Genomic DNA, 16,115 nt, shown 5'->3' with positions numbered 1-16,115 from the left:
AGTAAAACAGGTCAGATCAAGAACAGTTGAGAAGCTTGATTGTATAGTTGGACCTCGTTGTGCACTGAGACGAGACCTGGTAGCAGTTATGAAGTTTTGGATATGAGTATTGTGATATACCTTACCTTATTGAGGAAATTTTGAAAGCAAATGAAATATCTCAGAAAAGAAATTCAGAAAAATGCCCACTCCTGTTTCCATCCTTGGGTGACCCAGAAAATATGAAGTTTGTCATTTTGATGGTGCTGAATGTGTCAATCTTTGGGATGGTTCATTCGGTGCAATAAGGTTTATCATATTCTTGGAGGAAAATAATAGATATTGGCCTGTAAAGCTAAGAAAGTAAACAGAGTAGTTAAAAGTACTTTAGCCACTGAAACATTGGTGTTAGAAGAAGCTGTAGATGCAATGGTGTACTGTACTTATCCATACTCTGAAGGAGATCCTATGCAAAGCACAATCTAAAGAAGGTTTGATATTAGAATTTTATGTGGCTGTCCATTCCACTGGCACAATGTATCTTTGATATCAAGTGATGCTGAGAAAAAGATTAACCTCACTCCCACCAAGGGAACATTAGGAAGTAAAGAGTCTGCTTGCTCCAATAAATTCTCTAAAATGGATATTAGGTGTCATGAAGATTATAAGAACGTTTAAAAATCCATTTTTGTTCAGGTCACTTTCTGATTAAACATATTGGATTTTATGTTTGAAAGAAAGGGGTGTGGGGAAGGTTGATTGGAATGTGAAGGAAAACATTCTGCTCACCTTTCATTGGTTTTGTAGGAGGATTTTTTGTGTCTTCAAAAGTCTTTCTCAGAAGAAGGAAATCTGTTAATAAGACAAGTAATTAAAGAGGTGTTTGGGGTTAATTGACTGAGCAGATATAAAGGAGGTAGCGGTATCATGGTCATATTACTGGACTGGTAATCCAGAGTCTCAGACTAAGGGCTTCTATGGCGAGTGGTAGTGTCTCTACCCCTGGATAAAGAGACCTGAGTTCAAGTCTCCATCTGCTCCAGAGATGTGTAATAACATCTCTGAACAGTAAATTAGAAAAATAGGGTAATAAAATAAAGGAGCAGCTGACTGTCTTGCCTTTAACAGGCTCTACATTGTCAATTGGCTCAGAATTGGAAACATGACTGGTTTAAGGGTGGGGGATAACAGGTGAAAAGTCAGATGTGGGACTTTGGTGGTGGAGAAAGAAAATATTCAGTTGTATGTGAAAATTCAAAACTAAAGGGATTGCTAGGTGGAAGGAGCTGTAAGAGTACGTGGTTAATAAACTCTACTGACTCAGAAATGTGACTTGATTTCTGCCTGACTGGCTTGAATTTGTTTTGACCAATCTGAACTATATTCCTTAATGGCCAAATCTCCCTGTGTAAAACTTACAAGTGAATGTTATTCAGTTGCAGAATGTCAGTAACAAAAACAGAAATTGCTGGAAAAGCTCAGCAGGTCTGGCAGCATCTGTGGAGAGAAATCAGATTTAATATTTCGGGTCTGGTGACCCTTCCGCAGAACTGTAGAATGTCAGTTTCTAGCTCAGGCGCAGTAAGCTGGATTGATTATTGATAATCTACCTAGACCAGAAGGCAGGTCTGATCATTACACCCAGGTCAGTTTCTGTCTGCTGGAGTGAGAGAGTTTTAGCCTATAACATCAGGATGTTTTCAGCTCAATGGATTCACAGATCTGTAATGATACAATCTGATATTGTGATCTTTCTTTTTTAGGATAAATGTAAGACAGGATCTGAGGGAGAGACAGCCCATGAGTTACTCTGTAACATTTCTACGAAAATGTTGAATAGAATTTTAATCATTCAATCAGGAAGTGGTATAATGAGTTTGAAAGAATAAACAAATGGAGGAGAGTGTTTATTTGCTGCTGATGACCATCATTAACTGGTGAATATTTATTTTCCTTCAGGAATTGGTGCCTGTACACTGTCTCCAAGATTGTGTCTTGCCAAGTACAGAATGGATCGCAGACCCTGGTGCAGCGTGTTTACCAGAGCTGTCACTGGCCTGCACATTGCTCCAGTTTGGTAAGGTAAGTGACATTGTTTGACCGTGGGGAGAATGTTGCACCCACTGACTGAATGAGGGAACACAAGGATGAAATCTTCTGGAGTTGGAATTCAGGCTTAAATGTGGCTGTAAAGTGAGCTCCATTTATTCATATAAATTTCATGGTGTCATCAGTGTGTTTGCCTTGTGCCACATTAAACAGGAAACGCCAGGCACTCTTGCCCTAATAAGAAGCTGCAAGTTCACTTGCTCATATAAAGAGAACTAGCCAGATCTCTGACGTCTTTGATTCCAACTCATTAGCAAAAAAGACTGCAGTCTCATTTCCCCATGGCCCCCAGGCAAACTCTGACTCTATGTGGATTCACATGCCCAAATGCCAGCTTTCCAGGATGGGTCTGTGACTCTTAGTTGACTTCTTCGCTAACATCTTAGTCTTAATGATAGAATCCCTGAAGTGTGGAATCATGCCATTTGGCCAATCACGTCTGGACCACCCCTCCGAAGAGCATCCATCAGACCCACCCCGCTAACCTATCCCTGTAATCTTGCATTTCCCATGGCTAATCAACTGAACCTACACATCCTGAATCCATCTGACCTGCACGTCTTTGGACTGTGGAAGGAAACAAGAGTACCTAGAGTAAACTGACGCAGACATGGGGAGAATGTGCAAACTCCACACAGATAATCACCCATGGCTAGAATCGAACCTGGGTTCCTGGTGCTGTAAGGCAGCAGTGTTAACCACTAAACCACTATGCCACCCACAGCCTCTTTCCTCTCGGCAAAATGGCACTCCGGGTAGAGTTGGGGATGTGAGGGGAGGGGTTAGTATAGTACATTTGGACCATGGTCCACAACTCAACTCAACACAAGTCAACTTGTTAACTATCCCATTCATATCCTCACTTCAGGAGAAACCACAGGAATTTATATTGGCTGTGGAGCTGATGTGGGTTTCTGGAACCGAGAGATGGCTTGGCAAATTCAGTCTGCATTTCCTCATTTTGAAGTCAGAGATATAGCTGGTAGTTGCAATTTTCGATTATTTGTGTACAGCGGTCTGACCTGTAATATCTGGTGATAAAGTGATCCCCAGGCTCCAGTGGTCACTCTGTAATGGCTGATTGAATGAACCTTCTAAGGCTAGACTGATATTAAAACAATGCATGTTCTTTTAGACCCTGTAACTTTAAATTAACAGTTCACAACAGTTTCTGCATGTTAAGCCAGCAGATATCCAGAGTTGTTAGTATTTAATTTCCTGAGCTGTTGAAATAATGAAAATCCTGCTGTTTGGACTAACTCCTCTGATAATATTGAGCTGAGCTCAGTATCTGGAAGCTCCACAATTGTTATATTGCAGCCTTCCTCTGAAGAGGAAGCTTGCTGTTCTGTTCCAAAGTTCCAAACAGTGATACAGGATCTCCAAGAATGAACTGGAAATGATGGTTATCCTGTCACTGGATTCAAGGTCTTGACCATCCATCAGCTGTTTTGAAATCCCTGGAATTTTCTCTGAGCTATCACGCTTAATGTGGGGTTAAACATTTGAGCTCATGATACAGTTAACAGAACAGGTGAGTGAAGTCCATGCAGCTGAGACATTTGTTCCAGAATTGTCACAAACTAACTGGAAATCACTGATAATCGTGACTCACAGGTAGTCCCAAAATCTATAAAAATCCCAATGAGGCCAACAAAATCCTGAAATCCCTTCACAACATGCACATTCGATCGTGATTAAGATAGACAAATCATTTCAACCAGTTTGCTATGAGTAAGAAAATAATATAGATGGGGAAAATCCTGAAAACTGACCAAAAAGTGAAAAGGCCTTTATCTACCACTGCCCTTTGTTTTTTGTAATGATGCTGTTATCTGTTGGGTGATAGTCACTCTTCAGTTTGAGGGTTGAGCAAGCAAACCTAGGTTTTAGAACATAGAACAATACAGCATAGCAACCAGCCCCTTCAGCCCATCATGTCTGCACAGACTATGATGCCATTCTAAACTAATCCCATGATCCATACCTATACATGGCTCTGTCTAAATGCCTCTTAAACATTGCTATCATATCTGCTTCCACCACCTCCCCTGGCAGTGGGTCCAAGTTTAAAAAAAACTTATCTCGTAAATCTCCTTTTAAATATTTCTCCTCTCACCTAAACCTATGTCTCGTATTTGACATGTCCACTCTGGGAAAAATATCTCTGATGATAAACCCTATCCATGCCTCTTACTATTTTACATACTTCTTTCCGGTCACCCCTCAGCCTCTGGTACTCTAATGAGAAAAATCTAAGTATGCCCAACATCTCCTTCTGGCTAATACACTCCAATCCAGGCAACATCCTGGTAAACCTCTTTTGGAGACTCTCCAAAGTTCCACACCCTTCCTATAGTATGGTACTAGAACTTCAAGCAGTACTTCAAATGTAGCCTCGCTCAAGCTTCGTACAGCTGCAACATGACTCACCAACTTTTATACTCCATTCCCCAACCAAAGAAGGCAAGCGTGCTGTATGCTTTCTTTATCATCTTATCCACTTGTGTTGCCACTTTCAGGGAGCAGTGGTCTTCTATCCCAAGATCCCCCGGAGATCATTGAAATAAAACAGAACTGCGGATGCTGGAGATCTGATACAAAAACAGAAATTTCTGGAGAAATTCAGCAGGTCTGGCAGCATCTGTGGGAAGAAAGCAGAGAAAGCAGGACTGGAAGCATTAACTCTGTTTTCTTCCCACAAATGCAGCTGGCCCTGCTGAGTTTCTCCAGCAATTTCTGCTTTAGTCTCTCTGTACATCAATGCTCCTAAGGGTCCTGCCAATTACTGTATACTGTCTTGAGAATGGATTCCTTCTTTGTGGGATTTTTAAAGACAGCACAGTGGCACAGTGGTTAGCACTGCTGCCTCACAGCACCAGAGACCTGGGTTCAATTCCCGCCTCAGGCGACTGACTGTGTGGAGTTTGCACATTCTCCCCATGTCTGCGTGGGTTTCCTCCGGGTTCTCTGGTTTCTTCCCACAATCCAAAAATGTGCAGGTTAGGTGAACTGGCTGAGCTAAATTGTTAGGTGAAGGGGTAAATTTAGGAGAATGGGGTCTGGGTGGGTTGCGCTTCGGCGGGTCGGTGTGGACTTGTTGGGCCAAAGGGCCTGTTTCCACACCACATTGTAACTAATCTAATCTAATCTAATCTAAAAGCACGGTGGCTCAGTGGTTGGCACTGCTGCCTCACAGCACCTCAGACCCAAGTTTGATTGCCACTCAGGTGACTGTCTGTGTGGAGTTTACACACTCTCCATGTGTCTGCGTGGGTTTCCTCTGGGTTCTCTGGTTTCCTCCCCCAGTCCAAGGATGTGCAGGTTATGCTAAATTGCCCGTAGCTTCCAGGGATGGTCAGGTTAGGTAGATTAACCAAGGGAAGTGCAGGATTACAGGGATTGGGTCTGGGTGGGATGCTATTCAGAGGGGTGGTGTGGACTCGATGGACTGAATGGCCTGCTCCCACACTGTGAAGATTCTATGATTTTCTGTCTTCTCCCCACAAAGGCGGATAGAGAGAGGGAGAAAGGATGACGTCTGCAGGTTTTGACTGTTTTCACTCTGTCCTGATCTGGGCAGCATTTTAACATGCTGTCAATCAGCAAATCACAGTTCTGCTGCCAGGCAGAAGCTCCTTAAGTTGAAGACTCTTGGTGTCATTTAGTCTCAGTCTCCCCCTCCTTTTGCTTCTGATAAGCAGCATTGTATTACACAGGTCAAGAATAGACAACACTTCATTTTCAAGTTTCAAAGCCTTCCTATTACTCAACTAAAACAGTTCAACTTTCGATTCGAGTCACTCTGCCTGACAGAAAAGGTAAACAAAAGTCTGGAGTTAACTGCCATCCTCATTAATTGGTGAAGACCCTCTACCAATATGAATCTATTTATCAACCAATCAGCCAGTATAAAGGTTGTTTTGCCCCTTGAACTGGTATTCTTACAATTTGTCTTGATGTAGGCTGAAGATAAATGCACAGAATCCCCTACAGTGGAAGCAGACCATTCAGCCCATCGAGTCTACACTGATCATTCAAAGAGCATCCCACCTAGACCCATCCTTCTACTCTATCCCCGTAATGCTGCATTTCCCATCACTAACCCACCTACTCTGCCCATCCCTGAACACTACGGGCAATTTAGCATGGCCAATCCACCTAACCTGCATATCTTTGGACTGTGGGAGGAGACCAGAGCACCTGGAGGAAACCCACACAGACACAGGGAGAATGTGCAAACTCCCCACAGACAGTCTCACCCAAGGCTGGAATTGAACTAGAGTCCTTGGTGCCGTGAGGCAGCACTGCGAACCACTGAGCCACCATGCTGCCAATATGAGTCAATATAATGCCACCGATTCAATAATGTGTCTTTATCAACAGCACACAAATCTCCTAATGTTGGCTTTGCACTTGTTTGTAGCAGTATAGAAATTCTTGGATTTCTGGCAGTCCTTCCCAATGAAGAGGCACTGTGAGTGTTGACTGTGGCAAGAAGCTATGTATGGGATGGCTGTTATTGCAGTTACCACATGGTTCTGACTGACCAGCAGACCCTTCCACTATTCCAGTCTGCTAGTGGTATGCATACAAATTAACCCTTATCCTGTTGAGCACATTATGAGCAACTCCTTAGCTGTCAAATCCCAGAGGGGAGCATGAAACCAGAGCTTCTGGCTCAGAGTGTAAGAGTATACTCCCCACTGTCCACAAGCATCCACTCCCTCCACCACCAGAAGCAGCAGTGTGTACTATCTACAAGGTGCACTGCAGAAATTCACCAAAGTTCCTCAGACAGCACCTTCCAAACCCCAGACCACTTCCATCTAGAAGGACAGGCGCAGCAGATATATGGGAACACCACCACCTTCAAGTTCCCCTACACGCCACTCACCATCCTGACTTGGAAATATATCAGCATTCCTTCACTGTTGCTTGTCAAAATGCTGGAATTCTCTCTTTAATAGCATTGTGGACAGCAGTGGTTCATAAAGGTAGCTCACCACTACCTTCTCAAAGGCAACAAGGAACAGGCAATACAAGCTGGCCAGCCAGCGATGCCCACATCCCACAAAAACTCATTTTAAAAAGAGGCAAGGACACTACCCATCTTACCACAAGATCTGCCCATTCTTTAGAGTGGAAGAAAAACAATTGTTCAGGGAATAAATGATGAAATTTGAAACAATGTTCTCATAATCTTGATTAGTTTCTTGTGCTAGTTACAGAACTATCATCAGACCCACATACAAGCTGGCTTACAAGAATGTTACTGCTTTGGAATGGAGGTGTTGCCCTGGATTCATGGGAGGCAGCTGTCAGGAAGGTGAGTCTGGGAGCTTTCTGATCAATCTCAAAGCGTCAACCCTTATCAGGTGACTGCATAGTAGCTCACAAAAGGGCAGGGTGTGATTGATTGGCTGGTGATTTCTCCATCCCATATTGGGAGTAAATTTCGTAAAAAGACTTGGAAATACTTGGTCAGCCACTGAAAGCAGAGATCTGCTGTACCAGAGGGAACCATTACAAGAACTAGTTGTAAGGTTGTTCTGTTATAACATGCATTTTGTCAACAAATTCGTTCTAACATGATTAACAAATTGGGGGCGCTGTTTCCAAAGTGTGTTGACTGTAACATGGTTACAGCATCTTTAAGTGCTGTTTTTAAAGCACGATTTTCCTATATCATGGGATTGCACAAGAACGCAACCATTGTGTTATAGAAGAACTCTCTGTATTTGAACATGAGTGTACTGGAGCTATATTTCAGGAACATAGGAATAGGAATCAGTCATTCTGTCCCTCAAGCTTGTTCCACCATTCAATGAGATCAAGGCTGATCTGTGACCTTACTCTATATACCTGTCTTTAGCTCATATCCCTTTGTACCTTTGCTGAAAAAAAATTATCTATTTCAGATTTAAAACTAATAACTGGTCCAGCATCCTTTGTGGAAGAGAGTTCCAAATCTCTACCACCCTTTCTGTGGAGAAGTGCATCCTAACATTTCTCCTGAATGTGCTGGCTCTAATTTTGAAGTTTACAAGATAATTCCAACCAGTATATCCCATTTGCTAGCAGTGTTCCCATTAACTTTGGATTCCCATTAATTTTCTATTCCTGTGTGCATGCGCTGTGGCATTTTTTGGAACCAGAAATCAACAGTGTCAGATTATTGGTTGCTGTCCGTGGAATGTCAGAGTAGCTGTGCATGCAGCTTAGAGGAATATTACTGAAAGTTTCTCTGTCTGAGCTGTTGTCTGCCTACAGAAGGGCCAGGGGTGAGGTTGTTGAATTAATTTCAATACCAAGAAATGTTTTTTCTTGGGTTCGTCAACCAGACTTTAAAAGAGAAGCAGTGACCCATGTGACCAGTGCCAGGGATCCGGGTTCAATTCCAGCCTCAGGTGACTGTCTGTGTGGAATTTGCAGGGTGGCACGGTGGCTCAGTGGTTATCATTGCTGCCTCTCAGCGCCAGGGACCCGAGTTCAATTCCACCCTCTGGAGACCGAGTAAATTCCACACAGATATTCTCCCTGTGTTTGCGTAGGTTTCCTCCGGGTGCTGTGGTTTCCTCCCACAATCCAAAGATGTGCAGGTTAGGTGAATTGGCCTTGTTAAATTTCCCATAGTGTTCAGAGATGAGGAGATTAGGTACATTAGTCAGGGGTCGATATAGAGTAATAGGGTAGGGGAGGGTCTGTTTGGGTTACTCTTCGGAGGGTTGGTGTGGATTTGTTGGGCCAAATGGCCTGTTTCTGCAGTGTAGGGATTCTATGATCTATGAAGTTCAGTTTCTAACCTACAGAAGCTAATCTCAGATGGAGCTGCAACAAATTTAGATGAAGCAGAGATGTTTCAGTTAATGATTCTTTATCAGAAATTGTCTTTCCGAAGTACAAAATGCAGATCTATAATATCAAGAGACACTTGAGAGATACTTAGTGACAGAGTTAGAACGTTTGACTCAAAACTTTAGTGTTCCTGTGAGGGACTTGGACTGCAATCTGGGTCCATTCCTGGTATCACTGTCATACTCTGTGGTATTGGATCCACACCTGGTATCACTATCTTAGTCTAGGGCACCAGGTCCACATCTGATTACACTATCTAGCTTTGAGGTCACAGGAACCACACCTGGTATCACTATCTTAGTCTAGGGCACCAGGTCCACATCTGATTACACTATCTAGCTTTGAGGTCACAGGAACCACACCTGGTATCACTGACTTACTCTGGGCACTGAATCCAAACTGGTTATTACCATATCGCAGTGGTGCACTGGATCCACACTGGTTATTACCATCTCGCAGTGGTGCACTGGATCCACACTGGTTATTACTATCTCGCAGTGGTGCACTGGATCCACACTGGTTGTTACCATCTCGCAGTGGTGCACTGGATCCACACTGGTTATTACCATCTCGCTGTGGTGCACTGGATCCACACTGGTTATTATCATCTCGCTGTGGTGCACTGGATCCACACTGGTTATTACCACCTCGCAGTAGTGCACTGGATCCACACTGGTTATTACCATCTTGCAGTGGTGCACTAGATCCACACTGGTTATTACCATCTTGCAGTGGTGCACTGGATCCACACTGGTTATTACCACCTCGCAGTAGTGCACTGGATCCACACTGGTTATTACCACCTCGCAGTGGTGCACTGGATCCACACTGGTTATTACCATCTTGCAGTGGTGCACTGGATCCACACTGGTTATTACCATCTTGCAGTGGTGCACTGGATCCTCACTGGTTATTACTACCTCGCAGTGGTGCACTGGATCCACACTGGTTATTACCATCTTGCAGTGGTGCACTAGATCCACACTGGTTATTACCATCTCGCAGTGGTGCACTAGATCCACACTGGTTGTGACCATCTCGCAGTGGTGCACTGGATCCACACTGGTTATTACCATCTCGCAGTGGTGCACTGGATCCACACTGGTTATTACCATCTTGCAGTGGTGCACTGGATCCACACTGGTTATTACCATCTTGCAGTGGTGCACTGGATCCACACTGGTTATTACCATCTTGCAGTGGTGCACTGGATCCACACTGGTTATTACCATCTCGCAGTGGTGCACTGGATCCACACTGGTTATTACCATCTTGCAGTGGTGCACTGGATCCAAACTGGTTATTACCATCTCGCAGTGGTGCACTAGATCCACACTGGTTGTGACCATCTTGCACAACATGGAGACAGGCCCTTTGGCCCAAACTGCTCCATGCCAACCAAAATGTCCATCCACTCTAACCCCATTTCCCTGCACTTGGCTCATGTCCTTCTATCCATGTATTTGTCCAAATGCCTTTCAAATGTTGTTAACGTACCCATCTCAACCACTTCCGCTGGTAGTTCATTCCATATGCGTACCACCTTCTGTATAAAAAGCTTGCCCCTCAGGTTCCGTTTTATTCTTTCCCCTCTAACCTTAAGTCCTTGGTTCCCCAAATCTGGGAAAAAGATTCAGTGCATTCACCTTATCCATGCCTTTCATGATCTTATACACCTCCGTAAGGTCCCCTCTCACTCTCCTACACTCGAAAGAAAAAAGTCCTAGCTTGTCCAACCTCTCCCTATAACCCAGATCATTGAGTCCAGGTAACATCTTTGTAAATTTCTTCTGCACTCTTTCCAATTTAATAACATCCTTCCTATAGCAAAGTGACCAAAACTGAATACAATACTCCAATTGTGGCCTCACCACAGTCCTGTACGACTGCAACATAACTTCCCAACTTCTATACTCAAAGCCCTGACTGATAAAGGCCAATGTGCCAAAAACCTTCTTCCCTACCCTGTCTACCTGTGACTCCACTTTCAGAGAATCATGCACCTGAACTCCAAGGTCCCTCTGTTCCACTACACTCACCATTCACCATGAAACTCCTATCTTGATTTGACTTTCCAATCTTCAAGACCTCACACTTACCTATACCTCCATTTGCCATTCCTTGGCCCACTTCACCAGCTGATCAAGGACCTGCTGCAATTTCTGATAACCTTTCTCACTGTCCATGATACCACCTATCTTATTGTCATGATTTGGGGATGCCGGTGTTGGACTGGGGTGTACAAAGTTAAAAATCACACAACACCAGGTTATAGTCCAACAGGTTTAATTGGAAGCACACTAGCTTTCGGAGCGACGCTCCTTCATCAGGTGATTGTGGAGGGCTCGATCGTAACAGAATTTATAGCAAAAATTTGCGGTGTGATGTAACTGAAATTATACATTGAAAAATTGATTGTCTGTTAAGCCTTTCATCTGTTAGAATATAGTGATAGTTTCACTTCTTTCATGTGTAAATCACAAAACCTTTTTTTTAAAGTTGCATTCTCGGGTTAGCTGTTAACAATGGTGATAGCTAGACAATGTGTTGAAGGTGTTGGCCCCCTGTGTTCTCTGTCTATGCCATGATGTTTAGATTGATTCTAATCTAAAAAGTGAGATAACAGAGTTTTACATAAATTCATGCAGTTTTTGGGCTCAGAGATCTACGTGAATGTATGTAGTTTTTGAGCAAAGTACAATGTAACTCTGCAAGTACAAATTCACCCCACAAAATATATGTGTGCATGTGGGTCTTTGTCTGTCTGTGTGTGTGTGTCTGTCTGGGTTGGGGGTTGTGAGTGTGAGAAAGTGTGTGTGTGTGTAGTGAGTGCAGAGTGTCTTAAGTCTGTGAGGGGGTGCATGTGTAAGTGTGGGAGTGTGTGTGTCTATAAGGATGTGTGTGGGTGTCTGTGTGTGCATCTGTGTGTACCTGTGTCCGTGTGTATGTGAGAGTGTGTGTGTGTGTAGGAATATTTGTGTGTGTGTGTAATGCAATGGTGATCACCTGTAATGTGACATGAACCCAAGGTCCCGGTTGAGGCCCTCCCTATGGGTACCGAACTTAGCTATCAGCCTCTGCTCGGCCACTTTTCTCTGCTGCCTGTCCCAAAGTCCACCTTGGAGGATGGTCACCCGAAGGTCCGAGGCTGAATGTCCTGGACCACTGAAGTGTTCCCCAACTGGGAGGGAACCCTCCTGTCTGTTGATTGTTGTGCGGTGCCCATTCATCCGTTGTCGTAGCCTTTGCTTGGTTTCCCCAATGTACCATGCCTCCGGGCATCCTTGCCTGCAATGTATAAGATAGACAACGTTGGCTGAGTCACATGAGTACCTGCCATGTACAAGGTGGGAGGTGTTCCCACGCGTAATAGTGGTATCTATGTCCACAATCTGACACGTCTTGCAGCATCCACCGTGACAGGGTTGTATGGAGTTGTCCTGAGAGCCGGGCAGTTTGCTACGAACAACGATCTGTTTGAGGTTTGGCGGTTGTTTAAAGGCAAGTAGTGGAGGTGTGGGGAAGGTCTTGGTGAGGTGCTCATCCTCATTGATAATGTGTTGCAGGTCACGAAGAACATGGCGTAGTTTTTTAGCTCCTGGGTAATACTGAACAACGAAGGGTACCCTGTCAGTTGCAGCACTTGTCTGTCTCCTCAGGAGGTCATTACGGTTCCTTGCTGTGGCACGTCGGAACTGGCGGTCAATGAGTTGAGCATCGTACCCCGTTCTTGTGAGGGCATCCTTGAGTACTTCCAGGTGTCCGTCACGTTCCTCCTCATCTGAGCAGATCCGGTGTATGCATAGGGCTTGTCCATAGGGAATGGCTGTTTTAATAAGTTTTGGGTGGAAGCTGGAGAAGTGTAGCATTGTGAGGTTGTCTGTGGGTTTGCGGTAGAGTGTGGTGCTGAGGTGTCCATCCTTGATGGAGGCGCATGTGTCAAAGAATGAGACAGATAGTCGAGAGTAGTCCATGGTGAATTTGATGGTGGGATGAAACTTGTTGATGTCACTGTGTAGTTTTATCAGTGACTCCTCGCCATGGGTCCAGAGGAAGAAAATGCCGTCAATGTACCTGGTACACTTTCTTACACTCGCAACCCCCACCCCAGACAGACACACACACACAGACAAAAACCCAGTATATGGATTTTGATAAAGTCCACTTGATAGGTTGCTCCGGAAGATTAGATCATGTGGAAGCACACATATATTTTGTGGGGTGAATTTGTACTTGCAGAGTTACATTGTACTTTGCTCAAAAACTACATACATTCACGTAGATCTCTGAGCCCAAAAACTGCATGAATTTATGTAAAACTCTGTTATCTCACTTTTTAGATTAGAATCAATCTAAACATCATGGCATAGACAGAGAACACAGGGGGCTAACACCTTCAACATATTGTCTAGCTATCACCATTGTTAACAGCTAACCCGAGAATGTAACTTTAAAAAAAAGGGTTTTGTGATTTACACATGAAAGAAGTGAAACTATCACTGTATTCTAACAGATGAAAGGCTTAACAGACAATCAATTTTTCAATGTATAATTTCAGTTACATCACACTGTAAATTTTTGCTGTAAATTCTGTGTTACAATCGAGCCCTCCACAATCACCTGATGAAGGAGCGTCACTCCGAAAGCTAGTGTGCTTCCAATTAAACCTGTTGGACTATAACCTGGTGTTGTGTGATTTTTAACTTTATCTTATTGTCATCTGCGAACTTATTAATCATGCTTTGTACATTTTCATCCAAATCATTGATACAAATGACAAACAGCAATGGGCCCTGCACTGACCCCTGAGGCATTCCACTAGTCACAGGCCTGCAGTCTGACAAGCATCCTTCCACTATTACCCTCTGCTTCCTACCATCAAGCCAATTGTGCATCTAATTTGCCTGCTCACCCTGGATTCCACATGATCTAATCTTCCAGAGCAACCTATCAAGTGGGACTTTATCAAAATCCATATACTGGAATCTATTGCCCTGCTCTCATCAACCCTCCTGATCTCTTAGACCATAAGACCATAAGACATAAGAACGGAGGTAAGGCCATTCGGCCCATCGAGTCCACTTCGCCATTCAATCATGGCTGATGGGCATTTCAACTCCACTCTTCATCAAAGAACTCTAACAAATTTGTGAGGCATGATCTCCCACTCACAAAGCTATGCTGACTACTCCTAATCAAAGCCTATCTTTCCAAATGCATGTATATCTTATCCATCACAATCTTCTCAAGTAACTTACCCACCACAGATGTGAAGCTCACTGGTCTATAGTTCCCAGGATTTTCTTTGCAGCCCTTTTTCAATAAGGGCACAGCATTCGCTACCATCCAGTCTTTTGTGGCCTCACCCGTGGCTAACGCTGATGCAAAAAAAATATCAGCCAGGGCCCCTGCAATTTCTTCTCTAGCCTCTTGCGGTGTTCTTGGATATATCTGGTCAGGACTAGGAGATTTCTCCACCCTCATGCATTCTAATACATCCAGCACCACTTCCACTGTTATATGGACCCCAAGATGTCACCACTAACTTCCCCAAGTTCCCAAGTCTTTATGTCTTTCTCCATGGTAAACACACTGGAGAAATATTCATTGAGGACCTCTCCTACTTCCTGTGGTTTTATACATGCATATCCATTTTGGTCCTAGAGGGCTTCTGTTCTCCCTTTAGTGTTCTTTTTCCTTTAATATTCTTGAAAAACCTCTATGGATTCACTGTACTCTACTCAGTCAAGGTTGTCTTGTGCTCCCTTTCCCCCCTCCTGATTTCAAAGAACAAAGAAAATTACAGCACAGGAACAGGCCCTTCAGCCCTCCAAGCCTGTGCTGATCCAGATCCTCTATCTAAACCTGTTACCTATTTTCTAAGGATCTGTATTCCTCTGCTCCCTGCCCATTTATGTATTTGTCCAGATACATCTTAAATGATGCTATTGTGCCCATCTCTACCACCTCCGCTGGCAATGGTCCTTCGTTCTCGTGGAAACATCTTCCCAACATCCACTCTGCCTAGGCCATTTAGTATTCTGTATGATCAATTGGATACCCCCTTATCCTTCTAAATTCCATCAAATATAAACCGAGAGCTCTCATATTTTAAGCTTTTCATTGTTGTGAATCTCCTCTGCACACGGTCCAGGGTCAGTACATCCTTCCTGAGATAAGGTGCCCAAAACTGCACACAACACTCCAAATGTGGCCTGCATATTGGAATCCCCCATGATCATTGCAACTTTGCCTTTCTTACACACCTTTTCTATCTCTTGGAGTATCTTGCGCCCCAGCTCCTGACTACTGTTTGGAGGCCGATACATAATTCCAATTATGTTTTTTCTTTACCTTTGCAGTTCCTCAAATCTACCCACACAGGTTCTACACCGTCTGACCCTACTTTGTTTCTTACTATTGATTTAATTTCATTTCTTACTAGAACAAAGAACATTACAGCCCAGGAACAGGCCCTTTGGCCCTCCAAGCCTGCGCTGATCCAGTTCCTCTATCTAAACCTGCCACCTATTTTCTAAGGACCTGTATCCCTCTGCTCCCTGCCCATTCATGTATCTGTCTAGATACATTTTAACTGATGCTATCTACCACCTCTGCTGCCAACGCGTTCCAGGCTATTGAGGGAGTGCAGCGTAGGTTCACGAGGTCAATTCCTGGAATGGCAGGACTACCTTATGCTGAAAGACTGGAGTGACTGGGCTTGTATACCCTTGAGTTTAGAAGACTGAGAGGGGATCTGATTGAGACATATAAGACTATTAAAGAATTGGACACTCTGGAGGTAGGAAACATGTTTCCGCTGATGGGTGAGTGCCGAACCAGAGGACACAGCTTAAAAATACGGGGTAGACCATTTAGGACAGAGATGAGGAGAAATTTCTTCACCCAGAGAGTGGTGGGTGTGTGGAATGCTCTTCCCCAGAGGGCAGTGGAGGCCCAGTCTCTGGATTCATTTAAGAAAGAGTTGGATAGAGCTCTCAAGGATAGTGGAATCAAGGGTTATGGAGATAAGGCAGCAACAGGATACAGGTGATTAAGGATGATCAGCCATGATCATATTGAATGGTGGTGCAGGCTTGAAGGGCAGAATGGCCTACTCCTGCACCTATTGTCTATTGCCATTCCTCTGCCCAAGTCTCCAATCTATC

The 16,115-nt window shown here is 44.0% G+C and overlaps 1 protein-coding gene across 4 annotated transcripts in view; it reads left to right on the top strand.

The window, feature by feature from the left end:
* LOC122563844 (collagen alpha-1(XXVI) chain-like) overlaps positions 1–16,115 on the top strand; it is a 325,474-nt gene that overhangs the window by 44,802 nt on the left and 264,557 nt on the right. For 3 of the 4 annotated variants that reach the window (XM_087977067.1, XM_087977066.1, XM_087977064.1), the window contains exons 2-3: positions 1,939–2,061; positions 7,314–7,417. In XM_087977067.1, the coding sequence (XP_087833193.1) occupies positions 1,939–2,061; positions 7,314–7,417 (227 nt within the window). The remainder of the gene's footprint in view (positions 1–1,938; positions 2,062–7,313; positions 7,418–16,115) is intronic. The other variant, XM_087977065.1, reaches the window with a different exon arrangement.

This window comes from Chiloscyllium plagiosum, unplaced genomic scaffold (assembly GCF_037043375.1).
Source record: "Chiloscyllium plagiosum isolate Xiang-an unplaced genomic scaffold, Cpla_swu_hap1 HiC_scaffold_31, whole genome shotgun sequence".
In the NCBI taxonomy this organism is placed as follows: Eukaryota; Metazoa; Chordata; class Chondrichthyes; order Orectolobiformes; family Hemiscylliidae; genus Chiloscyllium; species Chiloscyllium plagiosum.
The sequence above is the reverse complement of the archived record's forward strand: the minus strand, read 5'-3'. Positions and strand labels throughout refer to the sequence as shown.